General features: G+C 41.1%; 1 protein-coding gene across 1 annotated transcript in view; it reads right to left on the bottom strand.

Annotated features, from left to right (window-relative positions):
- PLOD1 (procollagen-lysine,2-oxoglutarate 5-dioxygenase 1) overlaps positions 1 to 24,860 on the bottom strand; it is a 1,142,395-nt gene that overhangs the window by 387,855 nt on the left and 729,680 nt on the right. Inside the window, exon 13 of the mRNA XM_044063038.1 lies at positions 2,091 to 2,232. Coding sequence (XP_043918973.1) covers positions 2,091 to 2,232 — 142 coding nt within the window. The remainder of the gene's footprint in view (positions 1 to 2,090; positions 2,233 to 24,860) is intronic.

Genomic DNA, 24,860 nt, shown 5'->3' with positions numbered 1-24,860 from the left:
GGTGATTGTAGAATGCTGCTTAAGGCTACAGACATACCTGCCTGGGATGTATATTCAGCGAGCTCAAGCATGTCTCTCTTCATATAGATAGGGAGATGCATCTCAAGTCGGTCACCCCAACATAGACTATGACAGAGTCATAACAGTGCCTGTTGTTTGCACTGTGCCTGTGCATTGTGCCTGTGTTACATTTTGGAAGTCTTTGAGGTTTAGACAAGTTCATTTTTAGAATCTCAGCATAAGATGGATTATGTTTAGTGTGATGGCCTTGTTGAAGTGTGTGGGGTACTGCTGGCGATTTTAAAGTATATTGCATGTGAGATTTTGCCTCCAAGAACATTATACATGTACAGCTCTCACACACCGTGTTATGCTGTTTAAGTAATAGATAATCATCATGACAGCATGAGACGATTGTTACACTGTTTCAAGATAGCTGTGTCAATCAAGTTGCCTATATAAATTGTGGGGAAGTGCTGGACCATGGTCAAGACAGGAATGACTTGGGAGGGTGACTATATCTGCTTGGAGTCCTGGATTGTTTAGGATCCTGTTTGGGTGGATTTGCTATCATGCCTAGTTATTTGGTCAGGAGTGTACTGCAGCCCCAGGTGTGTTAACTTTCACTAGGTGCAGGTTATTTGAGTCTCAGAAAGAAAACAACGGGAACCAGATCCAAGATTTTTATTGCACTGAATGATGATTTTGTTGAAGAAAACTATTTGTAGCACACCTTATATTGCATATAAAAGAGGGCAAAATTTAAGAGATAAACTAGTGAAGGCTTATTTCATCTTACCTGCAGAAAATGTTTCTGTTTCTTTAAGATGTAAAGGTACTTTGCCCTGTAATAACTGTAATATATGCTGTTATATTGTGGCTAGTTTTGGTAGGATTAATGGAAAACTATTTGTATCCAACACTAGTTTTTCTTGTGATACTATGGGTGTAGTGTATTGTCTGAAGTGTTCCTGCAACCTGTTCTATATTGTAGAGACCAAAAGGAAATTTAGAACTAGGTTGCAGGAACATATTAGAGACATTAAAAAGTGTAAATTGGAAAGTCATATAGCATCACATTTTATGGAGAAACATCAGGATGATTGTGATCTACTACAAGCAACTATTTTAGAAAAAGTTATGGTAAGGAAGGGAGATGAAGGATTGATTAAAAATATATTAACATATAAAGAAACTGTGTTTATTTTAAAATTTGATACTCTTACACCAAGGGGGCTGAATAAAGAAATTAACTGGAAATGTTTGCTTTAATTGATGTAATTGTTTTATTACTTGAGTGTTTCATTCTTTGATTGCTTGTTAAGGGGTATATACACAGGGGAAGGTTTTATTAAAAAATGTACTATTTGAAGGCTATGATAGCCAAGGCACTAAGTGCAATAAAAATCTTGGCTCTGGTTCCTGTTTTCTTCCTTCCTAAATCATTGGTTTGCTGTGTTGGTGGTTGCTGTGGTTATTTGAGCCTCAGACCTGGATTTCTAAGGTTATGTAGATTTTTTGCCAATCTTCCAAGGGGGAAAAAGATCTTGCAAAGACACCCCACTATTGAGAATCCAATGACAGCGGTTCAGCTTTCTTCCCTTTTTGATGAAAAGCTAATTTCTCAGAGTTCACGGCTTTCTGTGCTTCTCAGAGTCTTGAGTAAAAGACTCTGGGTTGGTATAGCTCTGCGCTGGGTTACAGCACACTAGCTAGAGAGAAAACAAGTCAAATAAAGCCAACAGTGGAACTCTGTGAATTTAGAACCTGTAACAAATCGTTTTCTTAGTCCTATGCCTCTGAGCTACTGGATGGACTGTCTCTCCTGAAAGGATGAAACTAAATCTGTCTTGTAAGATCGAGGTAAGAACCATGTCCTTCAATCCTTCAGAAAGTATAATGCTAATAGTAAATGCAGAAAAATATGAATTCTACCACTAAATCGGAAATGCAGTAAAGTTATGTAGTTATCAGAAAAGAGATTGTGATGGCTTTTATGACAACAGTTCATAAGATATTCTGCTAATGACACAACACAATATACAGCATAAGCAATCAGGACTGGCATTGGGGATGCACCCCATACTTACCTGGTTTCTGACATTTTGACAGAAAACCATGTCAGCATCAAGACGTCCACTTTGAAACATATTTATTTCTCTTAGTTCTGTCCTCAAAATGCTGGCTTTGACCAGGTAGATATTGGAAATGTATGGTACATTCCACACGCCACTGCATCAGCAAAACAATTAAAATAATGAATTACAAATTATTCACTGATGAATAATACAAGGCAAGAAAGGATTATAGTAAATTCAAAAATGTTAAAACTATGTAAAAAAAAACACTGCATTCTCCTTAGCTATATCATTACTAAACATTTATAACATAAAGGAAATCACTATATCTTGCTTCTGTAAGTAGCTGGCATTGAGCAAAACTGCACAGAATTGCATATAACCATACTTTGTTTGTCAAAACTTAAGTGCGCCAAGTGTGCACACTTGTCTTGTGCATAGACGGATGGGTTCAACTCACATCTTTCTTCTGTGTGATCATATGAAATGATTAAAATAAGTAATGGTGGACTTCAGAGGGTGGTAGCTGTAAAATACCTCCACTGGGACTAGTAAAGGCTCATTTTCCTTTGGAGAAATCAATATTTTTTGTCAGCTAATCTTGATGACAAGCAATAGACAATCACTTTATCGCAGGGCTGCCATTATTTCAGAAAAAGACACACTAGGTAAGGACATGAAATACATTAGATTTATGTTTGAAACATTATCCTTTTAAAGAAGCAAGTCAAAACAGACCTACAAATAATAAGAGAAACATCCACACTCCATGAGAATTGGTTAAATGAAACAAATAGCACATTAAGATAACACTAGGCAGAGACCGCAGAGCACAGAACAGCACTCTTCCATGATACAAGAACTACTGTTTAAATTAACAGTGATCACGAGTTAAACACATGAAATCCAGGACACAGCATGCAAAAATAGTATGGATTATAGGATTATCAAACTATATGGAAAATAATGATCCTGTTACTTTTATAGTACAGGAGCTTTAAAAATGGCTTGATGTTTCAGAGGTGCTCACTATAAAGGCAGCACTTACGCTGATGTCTTGGTAACAAACTAATAACACAAAACATTTGCCAAGCTATGTGGACAGAGAGAATGCTGAACAGCATGACAGAAAGTACAGTTTTGTACCTACCATAAATGTAGATGTTCGAGTGCTAATACAGCTGCAGTCATAACAGATGGGTTCTCCTGCCATCAGGCGGGTCCTCGGTCGGCCGAATTCCAAAGTCTAGGTCCGGCGTCGGTTGTCGTCGCTTTTTCCCTGACGTCAGTGCGCCAGAGGTATAAAATAACCAGCCGACGCCATTTTCTTCAGTTTTTCTTGCCCCAGATGTCAGGTGCCCACAGAAGGAAGGCAATACATAAATTTGTGTGATAAAGCAATGCAATATAATCAAAATACAGTAGTGCAAGCAAATACATCAAGAATGAATACCCCAATCAGATAGCATGAGGAGGTGTTAGCCAATAGGCCTGTCCCAAGAGGGGAAGGAGGGAGGGAAACCTGGACTGCAGCTGTATTAGCACTCGAACATCTACATTTATGGTAGGTACAAAACTGTACTATGTTCATCGTGCATACAGCTGCAGTCATAACAGATGGGTAGAATCCCAAAGCTAAGAAAGGGGTGGTAGGCACTAGGTGGAACTAGGAGGAGCCAGAATGCCCTGCAAGACTGCAGTGGCAAAGCCCGCTCGAGATTTGGAGTATAATGGAAGGTGGTAGTGCTTGGAGAAGGTATGCACAGAACTCCAAGTGGCTGCTTCCAAAATATCTTTGGTAGGAACTCCTCTGAGAAAAGCTGCAGAGGTAGCCGTGGCCCTTGTGGAGTGAGATTTGATGCCTGTAGGTACAGTTTTGCCATGAAAAGAATAGCAAAAGCGTATGCAGTGGGCTATCCATTTTGAGATAGTCTGTTTGGAAATTGGCTTTCCTTGAGCTCCTATAGCATAGGACACAAAGAGCTGATCTGATTTCCTGAAAGGCTTTGTTCTGTCCAAATAATAACGCAGTTGTCTGTGGATGTCCAAGGAATGTAGTAATCTCTCCCCTTTGTTTTGAGGATTAGGATAAAAGGCAGGTAAGTGTATAGCCTGATTCAAAGCTACCCTGGATACCACCTTTGGCATAAAGGACGGGTTGGTTCGTAAGGAAACTCTGTCCTGATGGAAGATGATGAAAGCCTGCACAGCCATGAGAGCTTGTAGTTCCGATACCCTACGAGCTGAGGTAATAGCCAGAAGGAAAGCAGTTTTCCAGGACAAATATTGCAAATCTGATGAGGCAGCTGGCTCAAAAGGAGGCAAGGTCAGCTTTTCTAGAATGAAATTGAGATCCCAAGCAGGTATTGGTTGTTTCCTTGGGGGTTTTAGATTCTTAGCCCCTCTGAGTAACTGTCTTAAGAGGGGGTGAGAAAATAAGGGTGGATCAGTGTTGTATTCTGCAGAAATGGCTGAGGCATGGATTTTGATGGAGGAGAAAGAAAGTCCACTGCTTAGCAGCTCAGCTAGATACTGTAATATTTGAGGTAAATTTAGTTTTCCAGGATCCTGGCCCTTTTTCTCATTCCAGAAACAAAACTGTTTCCATTTTGTGGAGTAAGCTTTTCTGGTAGACGGCCTTCTGGCCTCCAAAATGACATCCTGCACCTCCTTGGAGAGTAGGGTCTGTTGTGATGCTAAGGAATCTTCCATGTGGCTAGATTGAGTGTTTTTAGCTGACTGTGAAGGGTTTTGAAGCTGTGCTGAGTCAGAAGAAGAGGCATTAGAGGCAGGGTCCATGGTGGGGAATGCGTCAGGCTCCTCAGGAGTGGGTACCAGTGTTGTCTTGGCCAGTCTGGAGCAATGAGAATCATCTTTGGTCTGTCTGCTCTGGTTTTTAATAGAACTTTGGGCAGCAGAGGAAGAGGTAGGAAGGCATAAACTGTCAATGATGTCCAACTGAAAGAGAGAGCGTCCACTCTCCAGGCCTTTGGATGAAAAATCCTTGAGCAGAATTTTGTCAATTGGTGATTTTCGTGGGAGGCAAAGAGATCTATGTCTGGCCTTCCCCATGCTTGAATTATCTCTGTAAAAACTTGAGGATGCAACTTCCATTCGTGTGGATCTGTCATATTTCTGCTTAGGTTGTCTGCCAGCGTGTTTTCCTTGCCTGGCAAGTACTGTGCTTGTAGTTCGATTTGTAAGTCCAGGACCATGTTCCAAAGTGACATGGCCAGTCTGCATAGGGGATATGAATGGGTTCCTCCCTGTTTGTTTATGTACCACATTACTGTGGTGTTGTCCGTCCTTATCAGTAGTTGACCTGGTTGCAGGAGGTCTTTGAAAGCTATAATAGCATTTATTACTGCTAGCATTTCCTTTTGATTGATGTGTAGGTGCTTTTCTTTTTGGGACCATTTGCCCTGAATGCACCGATCTGTCATGTGCGCCCCCCCCAGGTGTAGTCCGAGGCATCTGTTGTGATGACTTGATTTGCTTGAGGCTTGCTGAATGGGAGACCTGTGTTTGCTTGGCATGCCTGAGCCCACCACAGAAATTCCTTTTGAAGACATGGAATTAGTGGTATTATTGTTTCCAGGCTGTGGCTGTGTTGAGACCATAGGTTTTTCAGGTACCAATGAAGTTTCCTCATATGCAGCTTTGCACATGGGATTAGTAAGATGCAAGATGCCATGAATCCCAGAGCCTGCAGGATTTTCCTTGCAGTCAGCCTGGTGAAATTTGCTAGTGTTCTGAAGTATTGAGTTAGTTGCCCCTGCTTCTCTGGCGTGAGGTAGGCCATCTGGGTGTTTGTGTCCAAGTTGGCACCCAGGAAAATTATTTTCCGAGAGGGTATTTGCCTTGATTTCTTTTTGTTGACTGTGTATCCCAGAGAATTCAACAACATTATTACATAAGCCAGATGTTTCAGAAGAATGTGCTTGCTGTCCACTTGGATCAGGCAGTCATCCAAATAGGCGTATATTTGTATCCCTTGAAGTCTGCAGTAGGCAATTACTGATGCCAGGCATTTTGTGAATACTCTGGGCGCAGTAGATAAGCCAAAGGGCAACGCAGAGAATTGATAATGGGTTGAACCTGCAAGAAATCTGAGGTATCTTCTGCAATTTTGTCTGATTGGGACATGCAGGTATGCCTCCTTGAGGTCCAATGTTACCAGCCAAGACTCCTTGCCCAGCATGGGAAGAAGCTGCTGTAGAGTGAGCATCTTGAATTTAGGTACAAGTAGAAATGTATTTAGGATGGATAGGTCCAAAATAGGTCTCCAATCTTTTCCCTTCCTTGGTACCAGGAATAGTCTGGAATAAAAACCTTGACCTTGTTCGTGCGTAGGTACCTCTTCAATAGTTTTCATGTCTATGAGATCTGAAATTAGTCTTTGTGCCTCTGCCCTTTGATTGTGTGGCAGGTTTGGCATGCCTCTCATTTTTGGAAGGGTGTGAAAATGGAATCTGTAGCCTCTGTTTATAATGTCCAGGATCCATTTGTCTTTTGTGACAATATGCCAATTTTTTGAAAATAATGCCAGTTTTCCGCCTAATGGTGCTGCCATTTGAGTCTTGCTTGGCATGCAAAGGGGAAAGTCATTGGGCTTGCTTTCTGAATGGTTGCGAGTTATCCTCACCACCTCTTTGTATAGGAGCGTGCCATTGTCTGCCTCTAAACGATCCTTGGGATTGCCCTCTGCCCCTCGGGCACCTGTATCTACCTCTTTGGGGTCTGTCCGTGGCTGGAAAGGACCAATTTTTGGAAGGCCAATTTCTACTGAAACGTGGGGGTTGTACCTGTAGAAAATCTTTCACTGTTTGCATTGATTTAGCCTTTTCCTCCATTTTCCTTAATACCTCCTCAGCATTAGCACCAAATAATACATCCTTTTGTAGAGGGGCATCTAGTAATTTAGCTTTGACATGATCTGGTAAGGTTTGTTCCTTGAGCCGGGCATGCCTACGTATGACTGATCCTGTAACAGCAGCTCTACATGAGGCCTCTAGAGCATCAAAACCACATTGTAAGGTATGTTTACCCACTTGTTCTACACTATGCATCAAATCCTGCAACTCCTTCAAGTCTGGTTGTTCAGGTTGTGACATTTTACTTCTCAATTGTGATAACAAAAACTGTTGGCACTTTAGCATATGGAACTGACAGTTTAATGCCCTCATGGTTAAGGTGGCCGAGGTATATACATTTTTTCCCCACCTTTCTAAGGATCTGGAATCTCTCTCGGAAGGTAATTTATTTTTAGCAGTGGAGGCCTTAATTCCCTTGGGGCCCTGTGAGATAGTTTCTGGGTCAGCAGCATGGCTTTTGATAGAAATTGGTGTGAGTCAGGAACCCTGTAGTACCTGTCAGGCTCGACTGGAGCTGGAGGTAGAGAATCCAGGTTAAGGCAGGCCTCCGAGTACACATCATCTAGTATGTCCAAGACAGGAGGTATAGCTAGAGGCCTGTGCTGAGGTAGCAAGAGAAATTCCCTAAGCCTTTTCTTGGAATCTGAATAATCTTGGCCTTCCCAGTGGAAGTGTTCCCTTAAGGTATGCAAAGTTTCCCCAAATGAGTAATCCTCTGGGGGGGAGACAGAGGGGATGGACTCCTCAGCATCAGAATCTTCAAAAGGGGAGTAAGAATGTTCCTGTTCATCAGAGTGCTCTGAAATAATGGAGCCCTGATCAGAGGAGGGGGATTCTTCCTCCACTCTGGGCCTTTTGTCCGGGGTTGAGAACCCCTGATAAGAGTAATCAAATCCTCAGCCATTTTAAGCATCTGTTTTTTAGGCATGGGGCCTGGAGATGGGCCCTGTGTAGCTTGTCTTTTAGAATGCATGGCTGCTTTAGACTTAGTGTAAGCCTTGATGGAAAAAGAAGAGGAAGGTCTGAAGACACCTTGAGAGGAGGTAGACCTGTCCACATTTTGAGATTCACCACCAAGAGTGGCTTCGATATCTGTAGTTGGGGTGTGGGCCGAGGAGCCTGCGACCTCGGGCACAGGAGACACCGCCAATGTAGTGTCGTCGGTAGTCAGGGGCTACGTAGGTGCCTCGCTGAGAACCGGACCACGTGTAGTCAGCTTTGGCGTGGTGTCGGTAGAGGCCGCGGTCCTCGTGTGTCGGTCCTTGTCTTTGCGTTTTTTAGAAAAAAATGGAGTCGGAGTATCCGACGACATAATATAGTTAAATTTTTTGCCAAAATAATGCTGGGCGAACTCCGCCCGATGCTTAATGGTGCGTTTGTTGAATGTAGCGCAAAAGCGACAGACCGAGACGTTGTGGTCTGGGCCTAAACAAGGAATACAGAGGGAATGGAAATCCTTATGCGGTATTTGCTTCCCACATGAAATACAATTATTAACTTTGTCTGACATCGGTCTGAGGCAAGAAAAGTTTCCCCAACAGGGTACTTAGCTTTCAAGAAGACTTCGGTTCCAAAATTTTCGTAATTTCAGGAGCTGGCCGACCGGCACTTGCGAACTGCTTCTGCTTCAGGCACCGCGCGGCAAGAAAGACTGAAGAAAATGGCGTCGTCTGGTTATTTTATACCCCTGGCGCACTGATGTCAGGGAAGAAGCGACGACAACCGACGCCGGACCTAGACTTTGGAATTCGGCCGACCGAGGACCCGCCTGACGGCAGGAGAACCCATCTGTTATGACTGCAGCTGTATGCACGATGAACATCAGGGATACAACATAAAAAGCAGTTTATATAGTTAAAATGAACCCCTGATTATAATAACATATACCAAAAAAAGGAACATGTCAGCAATTTACGCAAGTTTATAGATCTGAATTATAGGGTACAGCTCAGGTTTCCAGCCACACTGTACTTCTAACAGGAATAAGTACATTTATGTTGAATGCACCATCAGAAGTGGAGAAACCATAGCTATTTTAAAACTTTAGCATAACTATAGATGTTTGACTATGTCTATTGATGCAGTAGTGAAACTTCTTGAGGATTTCTGCTGCAGTAGGAACCAACGTCTAATTGGACATCCGCAGCTCTGCACTCCTACCCCGGTGAGTGTCCTCCCACTTGGATGCCAGCAGGTCAGTGGAATAAGAGGGATGTCTACCTGGGCCAGGTTTAGCATTTTCTAATCTCATTCTCACTAGTGGTAAAGTATAAAAGACCAGAGCATGAGTAGGTCCCTCAATGAAGTGGGCACCTAAGCAGGATGCTCAGCTGGAAGGAATCAATTTATTAATTTACTTACTTTTTTTTTTTTTTATTTCCCCTTTGTTGACTGGGTTAGTCCCACTATGCCAATGGCCTCTTTTCAGGGGAAATCTGAGGTGGTATTCATACTGACTAAGGGAAATTTGGCCAGGACACCAGGCACCAGGGAACTACTATTTGGAACTGCTAGATGGCGCCGAAGGGCTCCTACAACAGCAAGGAAGAGGCCTAAGGGAAGCAGAAGCATGGAAGAGAAGAGATGATAAAAGCTATGGAGAGTTTGGAAAGTCAGAAAATGGAGAAAACGTTGTTTGATAATGAACTTCAGAATGTAAACAAAGACTCCTGTGTGGTGGATGCTACAAATGAGCAGCATTTAGCTGCCTCCATGGACAAGGAGAAAAGCAAGTCTATTGAAGTGGTGCAGACTGGCATTAGGAAGGCTTGTAGATGATGATCTATTAAAAATAATCCAGCAGGATGATCCAGGTGACAGTCCTGCTGTTTCATGGAGTGAAATGTCAAATTACCATCTTCAGCACTTCCGGAAAATGTACTTGGAAAAGGAATCAGGTTATCTGGCAGTAGAGAATGCATCAGGTAAAAATTAGCAGTGACAGAAAGTAAAAGAACAAAACAGCAAAAAGCTGAAAAGGTGTCTGGAATTGTGGCAGCAGACAATGCGGTAACTAAAAGATATGCAGCAGTGAAAAAGGAGAGCAGCAAAAGTAAACCAGCTTTTAAAAAAGAAGAGAAGGCCAACTGTGAGAATAAGAACACAAAATCACACTGTAATAGACAGATATTATGTACGGGACAATTTGGTAACTGTTCTGGGTTTTAAAGCTCACGAAATTCAGTCTTTTATACATATCGGTTCAGAGACTTTTTGTGACTTAATTGAAACTGATGGACTGATGATCACATTTCTGGAACTGTGTAAATAAAGGCATTTGTCTGTGGATCGAGTATTTGTTTTCTGGTAGTAATTTAAATGTTAAAAAATGTTACTCTGCAGTTTAGAACTGATGAACCGCAAATAAATGATGTTAAAAATGCATGCAGGGTCTGTATGAAACTGTTGATAATATTGTGAAAAAATATGACAGAAACTTATAGAAAGGAGGGTGGTGGTTGGAAGCTGTTGTGAAATGCCAATTGCCAAGTGTTATTTTTGTGGCTGGCCATAGAGGGACATTAAAATATGCTGGCCAGCCTAAATCATATTTCTTTCCTGGGGACTTTTCCTCATTTAATTAATGATTTTAATGATTGTGACAAGGTACAATGTAACCATTATGGGGAGAAAAGGCGTACATCAAGAAGGTGTGAGCCTGAGTGCAGGTTGTGAAAAAAGGGACACTTTTGGGTGGATTGTCAAGAGACACAGTAAATATTGAAACACGGAAACGGAAGAAAACACACATAAGGAAGGACAACAAGAGGCTGAGAGAGGGTGAACAAGGTGATAAAGTAAAGTAGAAGAAAAAAAACATTGAGGGGAAAATGAGGCGATAGAATGTGCATACAGCTACAGAGGTCAGTAGAATAGATTTATACTAGTAATTTTTTGAAGTTCTAGCCAGTAAAAAATATGATTCAGTGGATCAAGGATTATTTGTAAATAAACACAGGAAAACATTCAACTGGGAAAATAGTAAAAAAAAAACAGAAAACAAAAATTTCAAAATATTTCCCTAACTTAAAAAAAGGAAAAGCAACAATTTTAAAATACTTTCAAAAAATCTGAACTGTATTACAACACTGTAAGGAAGGACAGGGATACTGGAATAGTGTGCTAAATGTGATGCGGATGTTATTATGTTAGAGGAACTAAGATTCCTGACTAGTGAAGAAAGACTGTAAACAGAAGAATTATGGGATGGAAACATAATATGGAACTTAGGAAGTGAACATTGCTCTGGAGTGGTTGTGCTGTGAAACAAAACAGTGAAAATACTATATGTAAAATTGGTAAGGATGGGAAGGTTAACTATTGTGGATGCGAGGTGGAAAGAATATGTTTATACAATTATAGCATTACTTGCATATATAACTAGCAAGGAAAGACAGGCTCTGTTTAATCAAATATTAGACTGTGGTGGAGAACATGAAAATTATAATTGTAGGGGACTTTAATTGTAATTTAGGGGGAAAATGGAAAAAGAAATAAACAAATATAAAAAAAGAGGAAGTGATAAAATGTGGTAAATCAGCTGTGTGGAACAAAAGTCAATGGACTTATAGAAGGGGGACACTTGGCTCTAAAATGTATTATTTTGCATTATCTGAGGGCTTGGGGGTATCATATGGTGATACAGTTGTGTCGAGTTTTTCAGACTATTTTGCAAAATGGAAGGAGTTGACAGAAGAAGGAGAGTATATTACAATAGGAAAGGGAATAAAAAGACTAAATGAGAAATTATTGGATGGAACTGGAGAGTGGGAAGTACTGCAGTTATGGATGGATCACACAACCATAAAGGACTTCAATAAAAATATTCTGAATGCTGGGCTGAATTTAAAAAGTATAAAAAGTGTTTTTTTTTTTCAATGGCAAGATGATATAAGAAAGGAAGAGAAAGTTCAGCACACAAAACTGTATAGTAATGTATAATATTATTATTATTATTATAGATAATTTAGAGAATATCGCAAGAGAGTATTATAATATGGAAAAATACATAAAACAGAGAATAAATTGAAAGCATTATTATTTACACAGAGCGAGATTTACAATAGAGAAGGGAGGTATCCGCATACTTGGGTAAAACAGTAAAGGAGGACATTGGTATAATGACGGAAATGAAAAGGAGAGATAAAAAGAGCACTAGAGCAAATTATGAGTATTGTAATACAGTATATGGAAAATAATTAAAACAGTAAAGAGAAAGAAAATAAGAGAGAATGGAAAGAAAAAAAATCCAGAACAAGTTAAGGAAGAATTTGAAAAATAAATTATTATTAGTGAATTGGATGAAGTACTTGGGAAAGTAAATTTTGACCGAATATCAGGCCCAGATGGTATAGAGTATGAAATGTACAACAAATTAATGGATTGGCAAAGAGAGTATTTTGTAAAAGTACTGAATGACTTGTGTAGTGAGATATTAGAATCTGTATAGAAGAAAGATGAGAAGAATGAAATCAAAAATTGGAGATCCAACACACTAAATAACAAAGACTATACCTTTTTATGAGAATAATACAGAGGAAAATGGAAGGAAGAATAAGGGATATTATGGAACAATGTATATATGATCTAAAAGGGAAGGGATATCAAGAATTGTTACTTACTTGTGACAGAAATTGTCAATAATATTATAAATAAAAGGGAGGATATGAAACTTCTGGTAGGTGATATTGGCAAGACATTTGATACAGTAGAACATGATGCCTTGTTGGATGTTATGGAGAAGTATGGAACAGGTAACAGAAATAGGACATTGTGTATGTCAGTGTATCAAAAATAGAGTGAGAGTGTTAGTGAATGGGTGGCTGAGTAAAGACATATGCATGAAGTGTGGTATAAGACAAGGATGTCCCAAGAGTGGAAATATTGTTTGCATTGGTGATGAATGTGACAGTGAGTGAAGTCTTATAAAATTAATCATGTTAGACATGTGATGCAAAAGAAGTTGGTAAATCTAGTACTTCTGACACATGCAGATGTTATAGTTGTAGTTGGCATGAGCAAAATATGGATGAGGGAGGGCTGGTTTATCTGAATGAATGTTTAAAGGAAATGGGAATGACCTTGAATAAAGACATAAATAAGGGTTTGGGTGATGTGATGTAAATTAGGGGTGTGTATTTTTCAATGAATAAAGTATCTTTGTTAAGGATAAAATCTGGGAAAAATGATGTAGTTATGATGCAATGGAAGGGTTTGATAAAAAAGAAATGAAAGAACTATATCTTCTGTGGAGAATGCATAGATTAGCATTCAGGAAAAAGGGTTACCTGGTGAATTCTGTACTAGTGGGAACAATAGCATATATATCAAATGTTTATATGATTCCATCAAATATGAAAAGAAAACAGTACAACTGGTGTTTTCTTTCATATGGAGTCCAAGATTAAACCCAGTGAAAAGAGGCAAGTTGTATATTAGTGAAGATGAATGGGGATTGGGGTTATCGAAGCCACTTGTTTATTCTGCTGTAAACTTATATGGAATACTAAAGTGAGTAAAGAAAGTGAATGAGAATTTAATAGTGAGAACATTTAAATATAATTACGAAAACTTCAAAGAGATGATGAGAATATGAAAAAGTGAAAAAAAAGAATATGTAAATGATAAAAAAATAAAGATAATCGAGAAAAAATACTAACGTGGAAATACAGAGAAAGATAGAAAAATGTGGTATAATAATTTGATGAAAGAGTATTATTATGTAAATCCATGGAAAGATTTACCAGAAGAAGTGAATGAAGCCATTAAAGTAAAGTAAAGTGGTGTGCTAAGAAAGTAGAATATCAGGATTTCCTAAAGATACTGGTAATGAATAAATTACAAGTAAAGGGAAATATGCCATATAAAACGAAAGCTGATGAGTGTGTTTATTTTGTGAGAAGGAAGAGACAGCAGACCATGTTTTTTTCTTTTTTCTTTTTTTTTTGAAATGTGAAAGAGTGGTCAAACTCTTGAAAAAGTTGTGTGAATACTTTTTTATTACACCTTTATTGAATTATCATTTAAGATACGGGCAAAAATATATTTACATAAAAGAAAACAAACCATGTTAACATGTTCATAGTTACAGACATTGTATAGCACATATATTATTTCATACAATTATCATCAATCCAAGATTAGATAAATTGACCAATTCCTGCCTTCCTTTAAACCTCACTCCTCCTCCTCCTGAACATTATTCTTCATGTACTGTTCCCACAATTTCTAATTTTTCTGTGTAATTGGCTTCTACCCTTTTCTACAGATCCAACTTCCAGTTCTTTTACCTCTGTCGTAACATTCAATACTTAAAATACAGTTGGTGTAGAGTCTGATTTCCATTTTCTAGTAATTGCTTTTTGGCAGCCACCAGAATTCTGGACAATTCAGATCCTGTACCCCAGCTCAAAAAATAATTTCCTTAGTTACACCCATTTGCTTACCCAATATTTCTGACAGAGTACTCTGCAGAGAATGTTTAAAGTCTGCCAAATTATATATATATATATATATATATATATATATATATATATATATATATATATATATATATATATATACACACACATCTACAGTTACAGAGGCATGGTTTCAAAATAATGAAAGCACGTCCTCTCTTCCTGTTGTTAGTGTCCATCATGTCTTCAGACCTACTGGCAATTTTGGGCGAATATTAACACGCATCAAAGATATCATAATCTCCTGTTAGAGTCTGATGCACACCAAATTTGAGCACTTGGATGTCCAAATCTCCCTAAACAAGATTATTTTCTCCCTTCAAAGCTAGCTATGGAACACCTTCTATATCTTCTTTTGAGCATGACAGCTATCTTAACACCGTAGCTGAAATCCCCATGAAACCCAACATTTTTCTGCTGGGGGACTTCATCTATTTATTAACAAACTAGCTCACCTACCCTGCCAGTGGTTGGCATGCCCAGCGAATGATTTCTTGAAATGATAAATGCTAACTCCCCTGTACAAATGGTTAACCATTCTACAAGAGGTCCCAATACCCATATCCTGTCCTTATGAATATAACCACTTCTTGCACACCTTCATATGTATCATCAGCCATCAGTAAACCAGGAACCCTTTCCTTTACAACTGGAGATACTTCCCTTGCAGATGTCTCTGTGTTTATGGACTTTTCAAAAGCAAGCCTTCTTTAATTACTTCATGAACTAATCAGATTCAGCTGTAAATCTAATCTGATGGATCGTATTGTGAAAGCTGCTACCTTTGCCTCTACCTTCTACTTCCACATTGTACTTATAAGGTAGTTCATGTCTTCTCCAAATACAAGAAATTTAAGAAATTAAAAAAAAATCTCTAATGGTAGAATTCACTTATAGACAAATTACGTAACAAGAGAAATAAATTATTCAATATTTATAAGAGGTCTCGTTCTACTTACATTAAGAGCACATTTAAGCAAACTAGTAAAGAGCTTAAGGGTACCATTAGGAATTTCAGAGTTGAATATGAACTTAGCATAAAGTACAGTTTTGTACCTACCATAAATGTAGATGTCCGAACAGGATAGCATCTGCAGTCATAACAAATGGGTTGTCCTGTCGTCAGGCAGCCCTTCGGTCGGCCGGATTCCAAAGTCTGGGTCCGGCTTCGGCTGATGTCGCACTTCACCCGACGTTATCTCTGCTGGTCTTCAGGTATAAAGGCATCAGCCGACGCCATTTTCCTCAGTGTTTCTTGCCCCAGATGCCAGTTGCCCTCTTGGAAAGCTAAATTTTGGAAAAAATGCCAATGTTTCCAAAAAAGTAGAAGGCAAACACAAAAAATAAGCATGTATGTACATATATACAAACAAATACACCATAAGAGACTCCCCCCCAGCTAGCTAATAGGAGGGTAAATACCCTAGGAGTACCACAGAGGGGAAGGAGGGTGGGTAATCCTGACTGCAGATGCTATCCTGTTCGGACATCTACATTTATGGTAGGTACAAAACTGTACTATGTCCTTCAAGGTAGCATCTGCAGTCATAACAAATGGGTAGAATACCATAGCCAACTAGGGGTGGAGGAAGAAAAATTATGGTGTAGTTAGGATCCCTTGCAGTACAGCAGTGGCAAACCCTGCTCGGGATCTAGAGTATAGAGGTAAATTATAATGCTTGGCAAATGTATGCACGGAGGTCCAAGTAGCCGCCTCAATAATGTCCTTGGTTGCCACTCCTCGTAAGAAAGCTGTGGTAGTGGCTGTAGCCCTTGTAGAATGAGGTCTTATGTTCTGTGGAATTGGTTTTCCATGGTAGGAGTAACAGAATCTTACGCAATTTCCTATCCATTTGGAGATTGTCTGTTTGGAAATTGCTTTTCCTTCCCTTCCTGTTGCATAGGCTACTAAAAGCTGGTCAGTTTTTCTGTTACCTTTGGTTCTGTCCAAGTAGTAGCATAACTGTCTATGTACATCCAAGGTATGCAGCAGTCTTTCCTCCCTGTTCTGTGGATTGGGAAAGAAGGTAGGTAGGTGGATTGCCTGGTTTAAAGACACTCTGGATACCACCTTAGGCATAAATGTAGGATTAGTTCTCATGGAGACCCTATCTTGATGGAAGATTAGGAAGGGTTGTACTGCCATTAAGGCCTGTAGTTCCGAAACCCTCCTTGCTGAAGTAATTGCCAGTAGGAAAGCAGTTTTCCATGATAGGTGTTGAAGATCTGCTGTTGCTGCTGGCTCAAATGGAGGGAGTGTCAATTTTTCTAGCACAAAGTTCAAGTCCCATGCTGGTAATGGTGGTTTCCTAGGAGGTTTTACATTCTTGATCCCTCTGAGGAACTGCCTGAGTAGAGGATGCGAAAAGACAGGTGGATCAAGCTGTATTCTGCTGAAATAGCTGATGCATGTATCTTGATGGAGGAATAAGACAGGCCTGTATGTAGAAGCTCTGCCAAGTACTCCAGGATGTTAGCAATATCTATGTTCGACACATCTTTTCCTCTTTCAGTACTCCAAATGACAAACCTTTTCCATTTTCCTGCATAGTTCCTTCTTGTTGAAGGTCTGCGGGCTTCAAGGATAATGTCTTTAACCCTTTGGGATAGGTCTGGGTTAGTTGCTGCTATGTGATGTTCCAGGCAGTCAGTTGCAATGTTTTTAGGTTTGGGTGCATGATGTTGTAGTTGTTCTGAGTTAACATCAAAGGCATCAGGGGTATTGACCACATTCTCCCCCGAGATATGCTCCTCAGCAATGGGTACCAGTGTTGTCTTGGCCAATTCGGAGCTATCAGGATTATCCTTGGATGTTCCTCTTTGATTTTCAGTAGTACCTTGTGCATCAAAGGAAGAGGTGGAAATGCATATGCTGTCAGGCCTTTCCAACTGAAGGATAGAGAGTCCACCTTCCATGCAAGTGGGTGGCATGTCCTTGTGCAGAATTTTTTGAGCTGATGATTGAGTGAGGATGCGAATAGGTCTATTTGTGGCATTCCCCATTTCTTTGTGATGGCCTTGAAGATGTCCGGGTGTAGCATCTATTCGTGAGCATCCGAGGTGGTTCTGCTTAACATGTCTGCTAGGGTGTTTTCTTTTCCCGGCACAAACATTGCCTGTAACTGGATGTTGTAGCTCAGAGCCATATTCCAAAGGTCCAGAGTCATTCTGCATAGGGGGTATGAATGAGTGCCTCCTTGTTTGTTGATGTACCACATGACTGTGGTGTTGTCTGTCCTTATCATTAAATGGTCTTCTTTGAGGAATGGTCTGAATTTCTGTATTGCTGGTTTTACTGCCAGCATTTCTTTTTGGTTTATGTGCAGGTGCAGCTGGTCTTGAGACCACAATCCTTGTATGCATTTGTCCAACATGTGCACCCCCCAGCCTAGGTCTGAGGCATCCGTTGTGATGGTTTGGCTTGCTTGAAAGTTGTGGAAGGGTAAGCCTGGGTTTGACTGGCATGTTTGAGCCCACCATAGGAACTCCTGTTTGAGGCATGGGATTAGTGGGATTTCGGTTTCTAAGCTGTGTCTGTGTTGAGACCATAAATTCTTTAGGTACCACTGTAGCTTTCTCATATGCAGTCTGGCATGTGGTACCAAGATTATGCATGATGCCATGAAGCCCAAGGCCTGCAGTACTTTTCTTGCTGTTAGTTTGTTCTGCTTTGTTAATGCCAAGAAGTAAAGAGGGAGTTGTTTTTGTTTTTCTGCAGTTAGGAATGCCATTTCTTTTACTGTGTCCAAATCCGCACCCAAGAATGTTCTTGTTTGGGATGGTATCAGTCTTGACTTTTGTAAATTGACTGTGTATCCCAGGGCTTGTAGTAAGCAAATGACTCTTTGTAGATCTGTTGTCAGCTTGTAACAGGCAGTCGTCCAGGTATGGATAAATTTGTATTCCCTGTAGCCTGCAGTGAGCGATTACTGATGCCAGGCATTTTGTAAATACTCTGGGCGCAGTAGATAAGCCAAAGGGCAATGCTGAGAATTGATAATGCTCTGATCCTGCAAGAAATCTGAGGTATCTTCTGCAATTTGGTCGTATGGGGACGTGCAGGTATGCCTCCTTGAGATCTAGAGTTACCAGCCAACACTCCTTGCCCAGCATGGGAAGAAGTTGCTGTAGGGTCAGCATTTTGAATTTTGGGACAATGATGTATGTGTTTAAGACGGACAGGTCGAGAATAGGTCTCCAACTTTTCTCTTTTCTTGGTACTAGGAAGAGTCTGGAGTAGAATCCTTTGCCCTGTTCTGTTATTGGTACTCTTTCCACAGCTCTCATCTTTGTTAATTCTGCTATCTGCTTTAGAGCTTCTGTTTTTTGATTTGGAGGTAGGTTTGGCATTCCCCTTTTTATTGGTAAGGTGTGGAAGTGGAACCTGTAGCCTTGGTCTATGGTTTGCAAAATCCACTTGTCTTTTGTGATACAGTGCCAATTTTTCAAAAATAAGGCTAACTTTCCGCCTAAAGGTGCTGCTATTTGCTCCCTGGTAGGCGGTGTTAGAGCCAAGTCACTGTGATTGTCCTGTTGTAGTGGCAGAGGTTGTGTCTGTGCTTCGGTTATTGCCTTGCCACTGTCGTCCTCTGTAGGCACCTCCTCTGGATTGATTTCTGCCTCTAGAGCGTCTATTCCTGCCTCTTTGAGATTTTGAGGAGTCTGGAAAGGACCAATTTTTGGCAGGCCAGTTCCTGCTAAACCTTGGGGGCTGAACCTGTAAGAAATCCTTAACTGTTTGTACAGATTTTGCCTTTTCTTCCATTTTCTTCATTACTTGCTGAGCAGGTGTACCAAATAGACTGGCCTTATCTATAGGAGCATCTAACAGCTTTGTTTTAACATGATCCGGCAAGACCTGTTCTTTCAACCATGCATGTCTTCTTATCACTGTGCCAGTCATGGCTGATCTAAATGAAGCCTCCAGTGCATCATAGCCACATTTTAAAGAATGGTTACTAACCTGTTGGATGTTATTCACCATTTCTAAAACATATTTCTTATCTAAGGAGTCATCAGAGGACAGCTTCTTAGTTAACTGATCACGCATAAACTCTTGGTATTGGATCATATGAAACTGACAGTTTAAAGCTCTAGCTGAGAGAGTAGCAGAGGTGTAAACTTTTTCCCCCATCTCTCTAAGGACCTGGATTCCCTTTCAGAAGGAGTAGGGTTTTTTGCTGAGGTCGAGGCTACTGCCTTAGGCCCCTGGGATATAGTCTCAGGATCTGCAAGTGGGGCCTTGTATAGGTGGTGATGAGTGTCTGGCACCCTGTAAAATCTATCTGGTTTGGCAGGGGCTGGAGGTAAAGTATCAGGAGCAGTGCAAACATCATTAAATGCATCATCCACAACAGGCAGTACTGGAGGTATAGCTAAGGGCCTATGTTGTGGTAAGTGCAGAAATGTCCTAAGCCTTTTCTTGAATCTGAGAAATCTTGTCCCTGCCATTGGAATTGTTCTCTCATGGCATGTAAGGTTTCCCCAAAGGAAAATTCCTCTGGCCGAGAGGCAGATGGAATGGATTCTTCAGCATCGGAATCTTCATATGTAGACAAAGGAGCCTCTGGCTGGTCTGTAATGTCTGAGTCATCCGCAGAATCATCAGAGGACACTGGCTGGGGCTCTGCTCTAGATCTCTTTTCTGGTGGCTGAGAGGCCCTGTCTGGGTGAGATTGGGATCCCTAATTAAGGATATTAAATCCTCTGCCAGAGTAAGCATTTGTGAACTAGAAGTGGGCCTGTGTGAGGGGGGCTTAACAGGCACTGATTTAACAGTTTTGGCTGCTTTAGCCCTGGCAAAGGCCTTAATAGACATGGCTGCAGGAGGCCTAGCAGCACCACGTGCTGGGGTAGAGACATCCAAAGGGATGGTGTCTGATAAATCACTAGGAACCACAGTAGTAGGCAAAACTTCTGAGGCAAAGGCCTTAATAGACATGGCTGCAGGAGGCCTAGCAGCACCACGTGCTGGGGTAGAGACATCCAAAGGGATGGTGTCTGATAAATCACTAGGAACCACAGTAGTAGGCAAAACTTCTGAGGCCGATTCAACTAAGGTAGCAGTATTAGTCATGGATTCGGCTGAAGATTGACTGGTATTCTCGGTTTTGGCCGAAACCGAGACACTCGCGGCTTGCTTAACCGTGGTTTCGGCCGAAACCGCGGACCGCATCTGTCGGTCTTTTTCTTTGCGTTTTTTAACAATTTGGGAAGTCGGAGGATCCGACGGCATAATGTACGCACAATCTGAGCCGAAAAACTGTTCAGCAAACTCCGACCGACGCCTAAGCGTTCGTCGGTTGAAAGAAGCACAGGCCGAACAGGCTGCTACATCGTGGTTTGGGCCTAAGCAAGGCAGACAGTAAGAGTGGAAATCTTTATGAGGTATTTGTTTCCCACAAGTTAAACAGTTATTGACTTTTTCTGACATCGGCTGAGGCAAGAAAGAGTCCCCAACGGGGTACTTAGCTTTTTAGTAGTCTTCGAAGTAGTATTCGGTAGTAGTAATCTCTGGATCTGACCGACCGGCACTTGCGAACAGCTACTGCTTCGGGCGCCACGCGGCAAGAAAGACTGAGGAAAATGGCGTCGGCTGATGCCTTTATACCCGAAGATCAGCAGAGATGACGTCGGGTGAAGTGCGACATCAGCCGAAGCCGGACCAAGACTTTGGAATCCGGCCGACCGAAGGGCTGCCTGTCAATAGGACAACCCATTTGTTATGACTGCAGATGCTACCTTGAAGGACATCCACTAAAATAAAAAAAATAACTTCAAATCTTTTTTAACTATTTCAGAAAGCTATCAAATGTCACCAGATGATGTCTGGTGCTAGCCCACAATAAAACTGCTCATTCTGACTCAAATAGCTAACAGTTGACAGATTTAGTGCAAAATTTACTCAGCCCACAGTTACAGCTATTCCTCAGATTCCACAGTCCCAGGCACCTGCTTTAATTACTATGGAACAAAGTCATATTAGCTCTCTTATTTGTGAAGAATACCTAACCAATGGGCCCGGATAACATATCAGATCGCCTGATTATCAGTACCAAATATGACATATATGAACCCTTAATTAACCTCTTTAAGCCACTCTAATGGCTACATTCCTGGAGTCTGTAAACTTGTCACAGTAATACCATGACACAAGGATGGCCCAACAATAGGACCTACTAACTACAGACATATTAATCTCATTAGCTTCATATGTAAAGCTATCCAACATAGTATATCTAGGCATTGAAAAGCTCTTAATCCTGCACCCTCACTGAATCAGTTATGTCAAAGAAACATTCTGTCTCTTTAACCTCTTTAATTTATTTGAAAAAATTCACTGAAGCAGTGGATAGTTGTCACATGGTACATCAAGAATATCAGGAAGCAACCAAGGCCTTTGACTCATTCCTCATGCAGACATTATTGGTAGACTTGTAAAACTGAATATAAATCCTTATGCTGTACAGTGAATAGCTAGCCGGTTGTCTGACAGAACCCATGTGGTTACAATTGCCGGTGCCCTGTGTAAAAGCAAAAAGGTACCACGGTACTAAGTGTCTGACCCTCTCCTATTTGTCATGTATTTTTCAGACCTTCAGCCTAACACTCCTAAGTTTGCAGATAACTGTAAAGAACCACAGTAAAGAACTTCTCAAAAGCCGACTTCACACTTCTAAAGACTAGTGTGGTCTCCTTTAAGGCCCCCGAGCCGGCGGAAAACAGTACTCAAGCCGCTGAATCACTTACAAATGCCTTCTACCAGCACCTGCAGGACTGCATGGATAAGGCAATCCCAAGCAAAACAAAGACTCTTTGTACCAAAGGCAAGCGTCCAGTCTGGTGGACCCCAGCCATAAACAAACTCTACAACAAAAGGAGGAAGCTACTACAAGATAGAGCAAAATCCTTAAAAGGTAAGACACCCTTGATCACTATAAGTAAAAAACTAAGAGCTCTCATAAAATCATCCAAAGCAAATTTCGAGGGAAAAATAGCTAAAGACTCAAAAGACAATCATAAGGCCTTCTTTAGCTATGTTAGAAACCTGGGAGGAAACTCCCAGATATGCTCAGAGCTAGTTCAAAATGATGTGAAGATTACTGATCCTACAGACATTGCCAACATACTGGCTGACAGGTTCAGTGCAAACTTCTCCCCCTCCCCAAAGGAGAGATATCTATACCAAACGATTGCAGCCCCCAAACATCTCCAGCGCCCAAGTGAGAACTGCTCTCTCCAAAGCAAAAACACAGCATCCATGGGACCTGATGGTGTCCCCAGCTGTGTGCTCCATGAACTCAATGAGGAATTAAACCCACAGCTAGGACAGCTGTTTAATCAAAGTCTTACCTCTGGATACGCACCCAGGAGTGGCGACTGCAACTGTGGTACCACTTCACAAAGGCGGTGCCTCCACCGACCCTGGAAATTACCGCCCATTAGCTTGACAAGCCTTATCTGCAAAGCCATGGAGAGGATCATAATGGACCTCATAAATAAAGACATAGGAATTTGCAGACTTTGGATCCAACCCAGTTTGGCTTTGTCAAAGGCAGATCATGCCTTTTAAACTTGGTTGACTTTTTCAAACAGTCACCAAAGCCATTGATGAGGGAAAGGCAGTCCATACAGCCTACCTCGATCTGGCTAAGGCCTTGATACAATACCCCACTGGGTATCATTGAAAAACTCATCAGCTTAAATGTCAACCCATACATCACAAGATGGGTTGCAAACTGGCTGAGTGACAGAACCCACAGGGTCAGAGTTGCTGGCGCCATGTCAGACTCAAAGCCTGTCACAAGTGGTGTCCCACAGGGCTCAGTCCTGGGCCCACTCTTGTTTGGCATCTACTTTTCCAAGTACAAGCAAACACAGGAGGGTTATGGCTGACAAAGTTTGCAGATGACTGCAAACTGGGCCATAGTAGAAAACACATCTGACACAGATATCCTTCAGAAGGGTCTCACAGAAACGGATAACTGGTGCCAGAGCCACGGCCTAAAGTTAAATGCCAAAAATGCATAGTCATACCCTTTGGGAAAAACAAGGTTACCCCTAGCTACCAAATAGGTGGCAATCCACTGAGCACAGAAGAAGTTATCAGGGACCTGGGGACCCAGGTTGATAGTAGTCTTTCATTCGACACCCATGTAGCTAAAGTAGTTAGGAAGACCTTCTACATTGCCCACCTTATCATGAAGGGATTCTCATCTAGATCAAGGGAGGTCATAGTCTCCCTTTACTCATCACTCATCAGACCAATGATTGAGTACAATGCCCCATTCGGAATGTATCTGACCCGACACTTGCAGCAGCTGGAGAGGCCACAAAGTTCCTCACCAAAAGGATAAAGGGTCTCAAAATCTGTCCTATGCTGCCCGACTGAAAGAACTCCAGCTCTATTCAGTCGCCACGCTTGCTCAGAGGTGACCTTTGCCTAACATACAAGGCCATGTCAAACCCAGATTTGATGAATATGCTTCACCTCAAAAATCTAGATCCATCAGAGCCACAAGGGCGGAGACTTAAACCTTGACACGGCTATTAATAGGACGTGCTGGAGGGATAGATTCATCACCCAAAGACTCCCTATGCTGTGGAACAAAATCCCGGTACATGTGAGGCAGAGCACCTCACTGGCCTTGTTCAAGAGAAATCTTGACCAATGGATGGGAGATCGCAAATATACCCCAGGGATTACCTCAGTGTCACTGCTCGACAGAGGCACAGCAAAATAATGGGTATAGTTCCCCATACTAAAGGGGTGGCGTAAGCCACAAAATGATGGGCTAGGCTTGTAAATGCCCTCGGGCAGATAGCCTAGTATGAACCTATGAACCTATGAACCTATGAATTAGACCATGTTAATATTTGGTGCAAGGACAATGGTCTCAAACTAAATGCAAAAGAAATGTAGTACAGTTAATTTTGGTAAACATTTTCCATACCACAGTGGTAATACACCCTTATAGTCAGGCATTCTCATAAGGGATCTAGACACTTTTTTGATAATTCTTTAGGTTCTGAACATCATGTCTCCACAGTAGTTTGGAAAGCATTTTATCTGGCTCATCTAATTTCCAAAAATATCTCTAGATCCAAAGAAGTTTTAATTCCTCCTTTACTTATATCTTATCTGAGCCATTATTGGATATAATGTCCCTTTTGGTATGATTTATCTAAAAAAGTAATTCAACTTGACAGACATAACAGATTCCTTTCTAAAAAGATCAGAGGCCTCAAAAATCTTAGTTATCAGAACAGATAGGCAGCCTTTTCTCTGCCCTTGGTTTCTTATTAACTACTCAGTGAGGATCTTTTGAGATTTTAAGTATTTTGCTTCAGATTATTTGTTAAGTTTTTCTGCATTGCTGCCTACTTTTGATTATTTTCTGGCTGGTTAAACTTGATTTCTGTGTTGGTAACTGTATTTAGAACACAAC

The sequence above is a fragment of the Protopterus annectens genome, chromosome 2.part1 (genome assembly GCF_019279795.1).
Source record: "Protopterus annectens isolate FY-2018-M chromosome 2.part1, PAN1.0, whole genome shotgun sequence".
NCBI lineage: Eukaryota > Metazoa > Chordata > Ceratodontiformes > Protopteridae > Protopterus > Protopterus annectens.
This window is presented reverse-complemented; position numbering and strand designations above follow the sequence as displayed.